This window comes from Sorex fumeus, unplaced genomic scaffold, assembly GCF_029834395.1.
Source record: "Sorex fumeus unplaced genomic scaffold, SorFum_2.1 ptg000122l, whole genome shotgun sequence".
Taxonomy (NCBI): Eukaryota; Metazoa; Chordata; class Mammalia; order Eulipotyphla; family Soricidae; genus Sorex; species Sorex fumeus.
The window spans coordinates 51,382,749-51,397,639 of NW_026606179.1; the positions used below are offsets into that span (position 1 = coordinate 51,382,749).

At 57.6% G+C, this 14,891-nt stretch overlaps 1 protein-coding gene across 1 annotated transcript in view; it reads left to right on the plus strand.

Annotated features, from left to right (window-relative positions):
- Nucleotides 1-14,891, plus strand: part of WWP2 (WW domain containing E3 ubiquitin protein ligase 2) — a 113,930-nt gene that overhangs the window by 46,970 nt on the left and 52,069 nt on the right. Inside the window, exons 5-6 of the mRNA XM_056137260.1 lie at nt 825-962; nt 2,966-3,062. Coding sequence (XP_055993235.1) covers nt 825-962; nt 2,966-3,062 — 235 coding nt within the window. The remainder of the gene's footprint in view (nt 1-824; nt 963-2,965; nt 3,063-14,891) is intronic.

Consider the following 14,891-nt stretch of genomic DNA (forward strand, 5'->3'; position numbering starts at 1 on the left):
AGAGGTGGAGGTGGGGAAGGCCGGCTCTGCTTTCCAGATCCCCCTAAATAGTGCTCTCGCCCACTGATCACTGACATGCTCTCCCGGAAGGCCCTCCGTGGGCCGGGGTATCGGCGGCTGTGCACACATTTCCAGCCCGCCTGGGGCTTGGTGCTTTTGCCTCCCGTCTGCCGTGTGTTCTGGTTCTTTCTGTGGCAACTCTCCCCAGGGGGCCTGGATTCGCCTCCCATTCCAGGGCTGGGCAGCCGGGCTCCAGTGTCACCTGTCACAGTGCCAGGGACAGCAGGTCCCGCCTTCCCGAGGAGCCCTGGGCCACACACGGCCGGAGAGAAATGGCCCGTTGTAGAACCTGGAGTTCGAAAAACTTTGGCCTTGAGAAACATCTTCAGGCTTGAACTTTGAAAACAAACCCACCCCGTGTCAGCACGAGGAGGAAGAGGCCCCGGGCTCTGCATCTGGGTCACGTTTCCTTGGGCCCCTGCCCAGACCATCTCTCTCCTTGGCTGTCCCCTCCCCACCGTCCCCCGCCACCGTCTTTATATGGGACGGGGGAAGGTGGCCTCATGTGCGATCATTTCCTGCCTCTGGAGCGTCCACACTTCCTCTCTCTGGGCCCACGATGTGGCGGCCGTGGAGCAACACCGCAGCCCGCGAGCGCCGTGCAGGGAGGAGCGGGGGCCTCCCCGCCGACCGGCTCCAGCTGCTCCCCCGCCCCTTCTCCGCACCCCTCCATACAGAAGGAGAGGAGGGAGAAGGGGTGAGGGGGTGCTTCGCGGGGGGCGCCCAGTCCTCAGGCCCGCCCTCTTGCCCTTTGTGTCCGGCAGTGGAGAACACGCAGCTGACCCTGAACCTGCAGACGGAGAGCAAGGCGGGCGGCGTCTCGGGCGGCGAGTTGACCATTTTCCTGGACGGCCCGACTGTTGATCTGGGAAGCGTGCCTAACGGCAGCGCCGTGGCTGATGGTGAGTGCCTCCCCGCACCCCCCCAGCTGTGCAGGGCGAGGGCTGGAGACCCCGGGCTCGCTCCTGGTGTCTGGGCTTGGGGACCGCTCAGCCTGCATTCACGGCCAGTACCCCAGGCCCACGCAGGGTCTGGTTTGTCCAGGGCTCTGGTTAGGGACCTGGGCAAATGTCAGGTCCTGCAAAGAGCATTCTTATTGGCCGAAGAGCAGAGAAAAGCATCTTGTGTCCCGGGCTTTGGAAAGTCGGTCATCTCTCCCTGGTGGTACCTGGGTCCGGCGTTCTTCACCCAGACCCAGGGAAGCTGCCCGAAGAGGTGGCAGAGGCTGGTGTTGGTGGGGACAGGGACCGGGTCTTTGGGATAGGGGGTGACGGAGAACAGACAAAAGCCAGATACAGAGTGTCTCTGGCTCTGTCCTGGACGGGTCGGCCTAGTCTCTTTTGACCTCGTGTGACACGAGCCGTTTCGGATCTCGTGGGAAATGGTCTCCTGCCATCTGAATTGGGGAAGGCTTCTCCATCCTTTTTCTTGTCCCTTTCAGGCCCCAGGCAGGCTTTCTGTAGCTTGAGGGAGTCTGGGGAGACCTTTGCCACGCAGTGCAAGGGCTGGAGGGTGGAATGTCAGTGGCCAGAGGGGCTGGCCTACCCAGAGTGCCCCTGCCCGGCACTGTGGGGCAGCCCGTGTTTCCTCATGTGTGCAGCCCGGGGTCCGTGCTGGAGCTGAGGTACGGGCTGGGTGCTGGGGCTTCCCGTCCCTGTCCTGGTGGTGACCTGGTTAGGTGGCCGTGTGGGCGATTCCATCCAAACTGGGGAGCCGGGGGTCCTGGTGCATCTTCTCAGAGGAAGCAGGGATCCACTGAAGGAGGCCAAGCGGGATAGTGGGGTCACAGGGTGCCCAGGTAGGAGGTGTGGGTGCAGAAGTGACCTGTGATGCAACAGAGATGACGTGGTGGCTGGGTTGTAAGGAGCAGGAAGGGAGAACAGGGGGCTGAGAGGCAGGTAGGCTCGTGTCACCAGCCTTGAAGACCTTGGCGAGGATTTTGAAGCTCATCCCAAGAAGCAGAAAAATTTTGGAGGGTTTTTGGTAAACAGTATCAGACTTTGACTTCGGGTGATTTTGATTTGCCTCTTTTTCCCTGGTGATGGGCAGGGGGTTTAGGCCACACCTGGCAGTGCTCAGGGGTTACTCCTGGCCCTGCACTCAGGACTCCTAGCATGCTCAGGGGACTATGCAGGATGTTGGGGATCAAATCTGGGCCGGCAGCATGCTAAGGCAAACGCCCCACCCATTGCGCTATTGCTCTGGCCCCCAATATGTCTCTTGAATGAATGAATGATTTTTGGTCCATTCTCAGGGTTTAACAATAACTCACATGGTAGGGCGTCTGCCTTGCATGTGGCTGGCCCGGCCAGGTCCGGTTCGATTCCTCCACCCCTCTCGGGGAGCCCGGCAAGCTACTGAGAGTATCTCGCCCGCATGGCAAAGCCTGGCAAGCTACCCGTGACGTATTCGATATGCCAAAAGCAGTAACAACAAGTCTCACAATGGAGACGTTACTGGGCCCGCTCGAGAAAATTGATGAACATGGGAGGACAGTGCTACAGTGCTACAGTCTCAGGGTTTTCCTTGAGAGGTGCCTGAGAACTGGGCGGTATTGGGATTGGACCTGACCCTTTGGCCCAGAGTAGAGACACCCCAATTCCTCGCCCTCCGTTGTGCGTGGTCAGCCCCTTTCTCCACCTCACACTGGTGTGCTGAAGCTTACTCAGTGTGTGAGGCGGCAGGTTTTGACCCCTTCATGCAGAGGAAGATGCCCCACCCGTGCAGGTAGACCCCGTGTCACCTGATTGTCCCCAGACCATCTGTGCCACAGCTCCCCATCCTGCTCGGAGTGACGTGGTGTCTACCTAGTGCCCGAGTGAGCTCTGTTCCCGGGTCCACATCTCAGACAAGGCTGAGCTTCTCTGTGTCTCTGACTTAATCTTGTGCTGGGTCCTCATTCTAGGGTCTCAGCCGTCCTCGAGAGACGCCGGTGGCACCGCAGTGGCTCCTGACACTCGGCATCAAGCCCCCAGCACAAACTGCTTTGGTGGCAGATCCCGGTAAGGCCGTGCTCGGGTGGGAGGAGGAGCTGGGACGAGGATCCGAGTGGCAGTTAGAGCCCGCTTGGGTGCCTGGGACGCCCAAGGGGACCGTGACACTCAGAATCCTCAGGAGGGTCAGAGGCGCTTTGTCAGAGAGGGGGGCTGGCTGGCTGGTGATTTGGAGAGACCCAGCACCCGCCCCCTTTGCCAGCTGGTGGAAAGTTTCCGTGCACCCGTGCTGTGCTGTGGGCTGTGCTGAAACCCAGCCGGCTTAGGGCTGGAACAATAGCATAGTGGTTAGGACGCTCGCCTTGCCGGCGGCCAACCCCGGTTCCATCCTTGGCACCTCACATGGCCCTCTGAGCCCAACCAGGAGTGATCCCTGAGCACAGAGCCAGGAGTCACCCCTGTGTACTACTGGGTGTGGCCCCAAATGTAAAGCAAAGCAAACCAGCCGTCGTCTGTGCTCCCAGGACATGTCCCCACATGGGAAGTGAGCAGTGGGGGTGCACGCGCACCATGGACCCTCTGACGGAGGATGAGGGGCCCCACTCTCCTGCCCTGGTTCCCTGCGCCCAAGAAGGGAGGGCTTTGCACTTTGGCTCCCAGGTGAAGTGACTCGCCTCCCCGGGGGAAGGCTGGGCTTTCTGAGGCGAGGTGCTGAGCACCGGGATCCCAGATTGTGTCTTGGAAGCCTTTCTCCTGTTCTCGAGTTCCTTGAAGCTCTGGAGCTGGAGCCGGGGAAGGATGGTTGGAGTGTGGCGGTTCCCCCAGCTCTGAGTTCCATCCCTTGGAACCTGACCTGCACCTGATGAATAATCAGGTGACTCACCTTTTGTTGATTAAGCTTCTGATCTACCCATTTTGAGCCAGCATGGGGTCCCCACCAGCACTCTGTGGACAAAGGGTTGTTTGCAGACACACACTGGTTAGCATGCCACTAGTGGTATTGCTTGAGTAAAGAAAGTTATTATCAGGCCAGAGAGAGAGACTGCATGCAAGGCAGCTGACCAGGGTTTGATTCATGTCACTGCATTTATGACCCTGAGCACCACTGGAAGTGATCCCTGAGCACAGATCCAGGAGTCAGTCCTGGGCATCTCTGGGTGTGGCATAAAAACAGGTAGAAGGAAAAAAGGAAAAAGGACTAGAGGGATAGCATAATGGGCAGGTTCTTCCCTTGCCTGTGGTTGACCTAGGATGCTAGAAGCTCAGCACTTTATATGGTCCCCCAAAGCCTGCCAGGCATTATCCCTGAGCATTATCCCTGAGTGCAGAGCCAGCAGTAAGCCCTGAGTACTACAAGGTGTGCACCCCCCCCCCCCGCAAAAATAAATAAATAAATAAATAAATAAAAGAAGGGAAGGAGAAACAAAGAGCGAATATCATAGGCAGGTTTTATCTTCTTCCCATCACACTCTGGCCTGTGGTCAAGTGGGTGAAAGATAGGTCAGTATGGACAAACTGCCCGACATAATGTTGTGTGAGATAGATACGCAAAAAAATATGCTTTGTGATATAATTCATATACAGTTGAAAGAAACAGATCCACATTTTGTTTTGTTTTTGAGCTATATCTCACAGTGCTCAGGGCTTACTCCTGGCTCTGCCCACAGGGATCATTCCTGGCAAGATTTGGGGGGAACCATATGCAGTGACAGGGATTACATCTGGGTCGGCTGCATGCAAGACAAATGCCCTACCTGCTTCCTATCTACTGGCCCCTGAAACCATCCGTTTTTGATGGATGAAACTATACAAAAAGAGCGACTTCACCCCCGAATCCATGAGAACAGTCCCCGTGGGAGCGGGCAGGATGTGTGTGCCAAGGAAGATGCAGGAGCCCAGGGGTGATTCCCGGGTTCTAGGACTGTCATTTCTCAGCCCTAGTAGTGAGGGCCCAGTAGTTCTTTTTTTTCCTGGCTGATGAAAAGTTTCAATCAGATATATTGTCATTAAAATAGAAAGCCGTAACATTCCTAACCCTCTTTTTTCTTTTCTTTTTTTTTTTTGTGTGTATGCATGGTATGCTTCACCATTTTTGGTTAGTTTTTGAGCCACACCCGGTGATACTCAGTGGTTACTCCTGGCTCTGCACTCAGGTATTACTCCTAGCGGTGCTTAGGGGACCATAAGGGATGCCGGGGATCGAACCTGGGTTGGGCTCGTGCACGGCAAGCGCCATCCCCGCTGTACTATCTCTCCGGTCCCTGTTTCACTCTCACTGTTCTAAGGATCACCCCGCGGCAGTGCTGGGAGGTTGAAGGATCTCAGAGGCCGACAGATCTTGGAGCTCGGGTATGACGTGCCCCCCAGTGCCAGACAGCAGGGCAACCCCTGATTATAAACGAGGCTTTGCCTGGGTCCTGTCTGCCGGGCTCCCCTCATGGAGGCATCCCAGGCCCAGCGTCTGACTGGGGAGCTGGGGGAACGGGCACCGGGTGAAAAGTGGCCGCCAGCTCGTGCGTTAGACCAGACCAGGCTCGGGGGCTCGAGAGCACAGAGGTGACGCTGCGGGGACAGTGACGTGGTATTGTGGGCCGCTCTGCCAGCGTTCCTCCCTCCTGCGCGCGTGGCGTGTGTGTATGTGCGGATGGGCACAGGGCACGCCCGGCACACCCTTTCATGTTTATTTCCCTCTGTGGGCATGAGCGCTGGTCTGGGAACCGGGCCGAAGCCCGTGCCAGTTCTGCGCCTCTCTCTGTGCCCAGCATGGCACACAGCACTCAGGGCGTGCCAGGAACAGCCCTGCTTTCCGCACCACACTTACAGCCCAGTGGTAAAGGAGGCACCGAGCAGACGGGGCTGAGGAAGGACCCAGCGAGGAGCCCGGGGCTGCATGGTGCTGCGGGGACAGGGCCGGCCTTGCAGGAGGCCGTCTGTGCCCTTGTGAGCTCCTGGGGTGCAGGGGAGACAGCGCCCCTAAGGACCTCCGTGGCACTGGCAGCCTTCTTTGGAGTTAGTGTTGGGTTAGAAATGGTTGTCAACCCCCAGAGTGGGAAGGCAGCAAGTCCTGAGCTGTGTTTTTTTTCCTTTTTCTCCTCGCCTCTGATTTTGCTTTCCCCCTTCACTCTCCAGCCACCGTATGAAATCAGGGTATCCAGGTGAATCCCAGAGGGCTGCCTGCAGGTGACACCATGCCTCTGAGAACAGTCTTAAAGTGTCTTGAGTCTCCTGCCCAGTCCCGGGAGGTCTCTCACAGGGAAATGGGGCTGTTCCCTGGTGAGGGCAGGAAGGCGGTGAGCTTGCTTGCCGCGAGGTCTGCAGAGTGTTCATCAGTCACAGGTGTGCACACTGGGGTGGCTTCCCGGGAGGCAGCTGTCCACGCCCACCTGGTTGTTCCCACATTCCCACAATAGGGCGTCTGTCCTGCCAGGTGAGACCAAGAGTTTGGTCTCTGGCACCGTCACTGCCATTGGGTCCCCACGGAGAAGCAGTCAAGGCCACTGCCGCTCACAGTGTGCTGGGTGGAGCACTGCGACCCAGGGTGCCACCTTGGTCAGGGCAGACGGCAACCGAGGGCAGGAGAGGGGGAGCGAGACAGCGCGCAGAGTGGATTTGGGTACGCCAGCTCGCGTCTTGGGGCTTAAAAAAGGCTCATTTCGCAGAAGTGTCCCTAAGGGAGAAATCGAGACTTTCTTGAAAACCAGATATGAAATTTCCCTGGATTAAATGAGAAAGCGGCTGTGTAGGAGCCTCAGAGTTCGTTTCTTTTCTCCAGTTCATGCACAGATAAGTGTGCGAGAGTGGGTGTGCCCTGGGAGGCCTGTGTGGAGCCGACGCAAGGTGCCAGAGGAGATGCAAGTGTGTACTGAGCGTGTGAGAGCATGCGTGTGTCATTTGTGTGAAAGTGAATGTGAGTGTGTGGGCATGCAGGAGGATGTATGTGTGTGCGCATGCGTGGGGTGCATGCGTGTGAGTGTGTATGCAGTGTGGCTTTGCCAGTGTGCGTCAGGATCCTCTCCACAGGCCCCGGTGAGCTTCAGGTGGAATAGTCTTTCCCCCTCGCATTATTGAACGTTCCCTTTTTGTGCTGAGCTGATGAAAACACGCCCCGTTTACCCACCCGCTCTCTCCCTTGCATCCGTGACCCCAACGGTCTGTGACCCGGGAGCCCGACGGGGCCCCTGGTTCTCTGGTGAGCTCTAAATAGCTCATCATCAGTGTCCGCAGACAGCCTGGCCCAGAAAGGAAAGAAAAATAAACTCCACTGGGTCTGAGTCTGCTGGGAACTCTTCGGGGAAGGCCCCAGGGAGTCCAGGGGCAGGGGGGCGGGGAGCAGAGCCAGTGGGCGCGGGAGGGGAGGGGCCCTCTCGGCAGGCCCTGCAGCTGCTCAGGATGGAGGATGCGAGCCCTGGGCCATGGTGCCCTTGGCACCGCCCGCTCCCCCATCATGGCCTTTCCTCTCTGCCTTTTGCCCAGTGGCAGACTTTCCCTTTTTACGTCTCTCCTTTTCCCTCTCTGAGCTGTTGTTGTGACTGGCGGGTCACGTGCACTCGTGTCCGTGTGGCGTTCCCCAGGGGTCACACACTGTAGTGGTGATGTTCCAATGTACTAGGCTGTGGCCGTGCGTCCAGGTCTCACCTGGCACGTTTGATGGCCACTTGGGCCTGACTGCAGTCTTGTGCCTGCCGGGCAGGTGCTCGACTACCGAGCCTCGCCCCTGGGCCCCCATGAGGTTCGACCTGGAGTGACGGGAGCACTGTCGGAGGAGGAATGAGCATGCAGGGTCACTGAGGCTTGGGGGCGCTGGCAAGGAACTCCTGGGAGCATCTGGGCAGGAGGGTTGAGAACCTGGACAGGAGCCCCACAGTGTCCTTGGAGCCAGACTTCCAGCAGGAGCTGGGGAGAGTGAGCCCTGCGTCAGTCGTGCTTCTGGATCATTTGACTGGGTCCCACTTACTCTCCAGGCATTCGATTGGCATACGGACTTTCCCCTATGCACCTGGAGAGGTGTGGCGAGTAGTAGGAAGCTGGCCGGGAGTTTTTCTCCAACAAGAAGCTGGGTGGGCGGGCGGGTGGGCGGACAGAATCACTCCCCCGCCCAGTGACAGGCCCTCATGTGCTGCCCCGGGTCGAGGGCATTGACTCCTGTGCCCGTGGGGTGTGGCAAGTATCCCCAGGGAGAGAGAGGGGCAGGGTCACCCTGCCCAGCTCTCTCACGGGTGGACTCTGAAGAGGGTCTGCTGGGTGAATCTTACCTCTGGCCATTCCGGGCTCATGGCAGGACGCCGGCCGAGGCATTTTTGAGCAGAAATGGCTTAACTGGGAGAACTCAGGGTGGACGGCCAGCATGAGGCAGGCCAGAGGGAGCGCCCGGCCGCCAGCTGCAGCCCAGATGTCAGGGAGCAGCTGCGCAGTGGAGCGTGTAGCCAGCCGGGTGGCTGTCAGTCACTGCCGCCCGGGAGCGGGCCCTGCCTCCCCGCCTCCTGCCAGAGCTGGGGATGGCGGAGGGGAGAGAAGAAGAGAGCCAGGTGTGGACTCATGCCCCAGGCCAAGTGTGAGTATGGAGGAGGGGAGCAGGGACCCCCCCCCCCCAAGCCCCTGTGTAGCAGGAGAGCCACAGAGTACAGGAGACGGGGTGTGTGTGTAGGGGTTCTGGTCGGGCTGGTGCTTGCTTGGAGACAGTGGCACTGAGTGGCTCGAGGCAGAGCTGTTCCTCTGAATTCTCTGCAGGATGAAGAATGGGAAGCCCCCTGCACCCCACCCCGGCCCTGGCTCGGGGTCAGAACACTTGTCCCTCCTGTGTGAGGTCTGGCACCCTATACAGGAGAAAAATGATTAAAAAAAAAAAACACTCCACGTGAAAACCGGCTTTCCAACCGCAGAGCTGAGACTGTTGCCCCCCTTGGAACGGCATTGGCGGGCACTGGGCGGGGCCGACTTCTGCCTGGACCAATGTCTCCATCCCGGGAAATTGTGAAGGAAAGGGAAAGGGCGTAGTGAGACACAAAAGCGAAGACGGGGCTTGGGAGCGTGGCTGTGTCCCGAGGGAAGACGAGGCAGAATTAAGCATAGCTGCATGGGTGGCGGGCCACGTGGCCGCTGTCAGCCTGGCGTCCGTGGCTGTGGTGGGGTGGGTGAGGCGGGACCTGGCCACTGAGTTCTTGGCACGTGGCAGCCCCTTTCCGAGCCAGGGCCCCTGGAGGTGGGGCTCTGGGGTCTGGTTCGTGCCGTTTGGCATCCCTGCCCAGACGGGACAGACCCTTTCCAACTCTGCTGCCGTTCTCTGCTGAGCTTCTCCATTTCGCCTTGCGGAAGGCGTCACGGTTGCTGGACCGACGTGTGAAACTGACGTTGCTCCATGTCCCACGAGTCACGAGTCTCACGAAGCCGCAGAGAAGCCGCCGTGCGCCCTTTGCTGACCGGTAACGCAGAGATACTGTATGTCTGCGCTGTTGTCCGGGCTGCCGGCTGGCTCCCACACTCATGTGTGCTTGCCCAGTCTGATGCCATCTGCTGTCACGGGACACTGAGCAGGTCTGACCGTCCCTCCCGGAAATGTTCCATGCCTTGACCCATGCAGTTCGTGGATTCCCAGAGCGTGCCTCTGTTTTTTATCGATCTTTATTTCTTATTTTGTTTTATTTATTTTTATTTTATTTTTTATTTTTGGCTTTTTGGGACATACCCGGCAATGCACAGGGGTTACGCCTAGCTCTGTACTCAGGAATTACTCCTGGCGGTGCTTGGGGGACCATATGGGATGCTGGGAATCGAACCCAGGTCAGCCGCGTGCAAGACAAACGCCCTACCCGCTGTGCTATCACTCCAGCCCCATTTTTATTCTTTTAAAATGTTTTGTTCTTTGGGCTGGCGATGCTTCGGCCTTGCTCCTGGCTCTGCACTCAGATTATTCCTTGCAGTGCTCGGGAGAGCCTATGGGGATCCCAGGATCGAAATCTGCCCTGCTCGCTGTACACACTCTCTCTCTCTCTCTCTCTCTCTCTCTCTCTCTCTCTCTCTCTCTCTCGCCCCTGATCTTTATTATTCGGCTTGACTGAGCAGCGTGTGAGAATATACTAAGTGGAGGACGTGACAGTAGAAAGCCGTATGGAGTGAGTTCTTCAAGAGACACCTGTTAGGAAGGTGATCTCTGAGCAGAGACATGGACGGGGCGAGACATTTGGCCGTGAAGCCGTCTGGGGAAGAACCCACTGGGGAAACAGCTGCTGACGGGGGCTCCGCTGGGGAGCCTGGGAGTGGGAAGGAAGGGGAGCAGGAGGGAGCAAACCAAACCCCGCCTGTGAACTTGGGCTATTTTATTTGACCATAGTATGAATTTGAAATAGGCCCCGGGGCCACACTGGACTTGCCGTCCCTCTCTCCCGTCCGGCGTGGGGTGGGGTCAAGCCCGGAAAGGCTCACACCGCACCGATGGCCCACGGCAGCATCAGCCTTGTTGCCTTGGAAGTCGTTTTCATCCTCCTCCCTTTCCGTTTCCATCTGTCCTGCCCTCTCTGGCTCCTCTCCCACACCCCACCATGGGCCCACTGTCCACTGTCACCTGACTTGGCCTGCCATTTCTCGGTCTCGAGGGCTGGACAGCTCTTCGGCTCAGTGATTATTTGATAAGACTCTGTGAGATTCTACATCCAGACGTTTCCCCAGGAGGACCAGCGCTCTGTCTCCCTGTCAGGAGATGCTGTTTGGCTTCACCCACGGGCCTGGGTCTGGGGTCTGCTTTGTGTGCCAACATGTGGCCTTGTAAAGAACAAAGTTTTACAGGAACAAACAAAAAAACAAACAAAAACCAAACAGTGGAAGAAGTCTTCACCAGGCTCGTGAAAACCTGGAGTAGGACATGGCGTAAAATGAAGCTTTGTTTTATTTTTTGAATTTTAATTTTTTTTTGCTTTTTGGGTCACACCCAGTGATGCACAGGGGTTACTCCTGGTTCATGCACCCAGGAATTACTCCTGGTCGTGCTCGGGGGGCCATATGAGATGCTGGGAATCAAACCTGGGTCGGGCCGTCGTGCAAGGCAAACGCCCTACCCACTGTGCTTTGTTTCAAATGAAATGCCATGCTTTACCCTTCGGAAAGACCCGAGGCCCGGGGATGGAGGAGAAGCTTCTTCCTTGTCTGTCTTTCCCATGGGGGGGCCTGAGGCCCAAGGGCAAGCCTGCCACGTGCAAGGCCTCTCTGCTGGATTCGGCTTTGGGTAGACTCCGAGAAAGGTGCCCCGCTGCACGTAGCAGCCGCTCAGTAAATATTTGTCGAGTTGAAAGACTCCTATGTTCCTGCTCTCCGTGTGCCAGAACTTGGGGTGGGTTTTGCTGCCCGTTTACATTTCTTGGCGCCCCGACTCCAGAGCAGTGACGGCTCCAGGGGCCCCGGGGTGTGAGGAGACCTTTTATCAGGACCGCCTTGTACTTTCCACGGCTTGGTCTGACCGCCCGGAGCGCCGTTCCTCTTGCGTTCTATCTGTTTTTCCTTCGTGATTGATGGTTCCACGTTGAACCCTTTTCCACAGACGGTTCTTTTCAAGCCCTGCCGCGTTTGTGGTTAGCGCTGAAGCAGGGAGGAGCGCACACAAATGCAGCCTGTGTGGAGGAAAGCTGGCCGGGCCGGGTGCCCGCCGCTGACCAGAAGGCCTCGCTCGAGTTCTCCAGGGATCACTGCATCTGAGAAGCGGCTGTCGCCTGCTTCCATCCCTGAAACGTTGGCCTTGTTTCCGATGGACACCGAGTGTCCAGAGGGCAGTGCCATGCCTGGGAGAAGACCCCGGGGCTGGAACGAGGGGATGCAGGCAGCGAGGGCTCGACCCGCGGCCTTTCCTCCCCACAGACTTGCAGGTCGTGCCTTCCGTGGAAAGTGACATTTGTTGGTATTGAGAAGATGTCCCGGTCTCCGTCGCTGAGCGAGGAATCGCCACAGACTTTGAAGCTGTGCTGCTCACATCTGGCTGGGCAGGGCCGCGTGTCCGGTGGGAAACGCTGAGGAAGAACATGCCTCAGCTCTCCTGGGTGTCGGCGCAACTTGGTCACGTGCAGCTGTGGGACTCGGGTCCCTGTTTCCTTGCTGGCTTCAGGGGGTGCAAGTGGGGTGAGCTCCTCAGGCCCACCCGAATTCCTTCCTCCCGCCAGCCTGGGGCGGGAGCAGGCTGCCTTCATGCTTCAGATTGCTCTCATTTTCTCTTCTGCCCGTCACTTCTGACACCTGCCCGGGAAAGCAAGTCTGACTCGCGTCAATTTGGGGTCACACTGAGCCCTTCTTGTGTGCAGCCTCATTCCTTCAAGAGGGGGCAGGCTTTGGCGGGCGGGCGCGGGCGAGGAGGGATAAGGTCACCCTAAGCATTGGTAGGTTCTGGGCCCAGGAGTGCTTTTGCTTCCACTCAGTGTGTGTGTGTGTGTGTGTGTGTGTGTGTGTGTGTGTGTGTGTATCTGTGTATTTATGCTTGTGGTCGGGGTCAGGCATGTGTGTGGTAGGTACTGTTGATACAAAGGTACAGAAAACCAGGGTCAGAAAGAGCTCAGCAGGCGGGGCATTTGCCTTGCATAAGGCAGACCTGGGTTCGAACCCCGGCACCCCATATGGTCCTCTGAGCCCTGCTAGGAGTGATCCCCAAGTGCAGAGGCCAAGAATGAGCACTTCTGGGTATGGCCCCCAAACGGAACAAAACCAAACCCCCAAACCATCCCCGCCAAACAAACGAGCAAACAACCCTGGACCTGCTCCCTGATGTCATGGGCCTTCATGCGGACGTTCGACAAAAACAGTGCAGACAAGTCCGTCATGACAAGAGGAAGTGTCCAGAGGGAGGGACGGCAGTGAGAGAGTGCAGGGCCACCTCTGGTGGCCCAGAGACGAGGCCTCCTGGGACCCAGTTGGAGGAGGAGCACAGAGGAGCGAGACCCAGGAGAGCAGCAGCAGCAAAGCCCCGGGATCCCCAGGAAGCGTCTCAAGGTCCCTTTGAACCTGCTCCTGCGGGAACATCTCTTCTGCTCAGCCCCTGTCTCGGGTTGTGTCCACCCAGACAGATACCCTCCTGGTCGGGTACCGCAGGCTGCCACCGAGATCCATCATGGGCTGTGCTGTCTGGGTGCTGGGGACCTGCAGGTGGAGGCCTGGCAAGAAGGGGACAGGAGGGACGCTTGCCCCGGAACCTCCCATCATTCAAGTGCGGCTGGGCGAGTGTTCTTTCCCGTGAAGCCCAGCACCTGGCCTAGAACCCAAGCAGCCAGGTCACAATGGATTGTCCACGTCACGCTCCCCAGGGGTGGGTTTGCTAGTCTACCAGGGAAGATTGTCCTGGAGCCCGCGGCTGCAGGTACATCATCTGTCCCCCTCTGAGTCTTACCTCCCTCCTTTGCCGTTGCCGAGGCTGGTGCCTGGGAGTCCCGCTCCTCGCTGCCCTTCGTCCGCTCCCCCTCAGTGTTCTGACCCACTGTGCGCGCAGGTGTGGGTGAGAGGAGGCGTGTTTGGTCAGGCCTCTTGGGACGGAGGTGGGGGAGAAGGGTGGTGCCGGAGTTTCTGTTCCCACCTTCACAGCTTCCCTTTGTGTCTATTCACGTCTATTTTCAGGGCCTGTGTTTTGCCACTGACCTCGCTGGACAGGGGCCCGGCCTTGCTCAGTTGTGTTTCCATGCTGCTATTAAAAGCCGGTGTCCGCTGAGGGTACCAGAGCCGCCCCCTCCTGGTTCTTGCCATTCGGGCAAATGCATTCCCGCACACTGGGCTGTGGAATGACTTCTCAGTGTGCCGGGCTGGTTTTCAAGAGGTGTCTTTTTTTTTTTTTTTTGCTTTTTGGGTCACACCCAGCCAATGCTCAGAGGTTACTCCTGGCTCTGCACTCAGGAATCACTCCTGGCAGTGCTTGGGGGACCATATGGGATGCTGGGAATCGAACCCGGGTCAGCCGCGTGCAAGGCAAATGCCCTACCCGCTGTGCTATTGCTCCAGTCCCCAAGAGGTGCCTTTTCATGTGTTTCTTGCTGATTTATAGTGGGGGATTGTGGAGATTTCACTCCCCATAGTGTGTGTGTGTGTGTGTGTGTGTGTGTGTACACGCATGCGTACACACGCTAGGGTTAACTCCTGACTGCACTTGAATCACTCCTGGCAGGCTCAGGGAACCATATGGGATGCTGGGGATCGAACTCGGGTCCGCTGTGTGCAAGGCAAGTGCCCTACCTGCTGTGCTATCTCTCCGGCCCCCGCCAGTGTCTTCTCAGCCCTAAACACCCTCTATCTGTTCCTCCCACCCTGCCTCTCTGCCCGTCATGGCACCAATCATAGTTTTCACGAGTCTAGGAGTTCATTTTGTGTTTTCCTTTTTTTCTGGACTATTTTTTCCCCTTCTGTTATAATCCCATATATGAGGGAAACCTGGTAATCATTCCTCACTTTATTTCACCTAGCCACAACCACCTCAAGTTCCATCTATCTTGTCACAAAAGACATAACTCCATGTTGTTTTTCTTTTTTGGGGGGCGACGGTATATGGGCCCTACCTGATAGTGCCCAGGGGCTACTCCGGGCTTGGTGCTGGCGGGGGTGGGGATGTCATGCTCGCAGGGCTCAGGACCAGGCAGTTCCAGGAGTCAGACACAGAGCCTGTGCTGGGCCTCTGTCCTAGCCCTGCCTTCTCCTCTCAGCTCCAGGGCAGGGGCGCCTGGAGTAACTGTGCACAGCATCTTTGCCCATCACCTGTTGGGGTGTGTGACGTCAGGGTAATAGGCTCTAGTCAGCAATGCTGGCAAGATATAGGGGTGCAGATGACTTTCAATTCACGTGCTTTAAAATATTCTGTTTCCAAACTCTTCGTTAGATAACTGTTCGGCATATTTCCCCAATTATAGATCTCCCCCCCCTCCCCATTTTCTTGATAGTATGTTTGGAAGA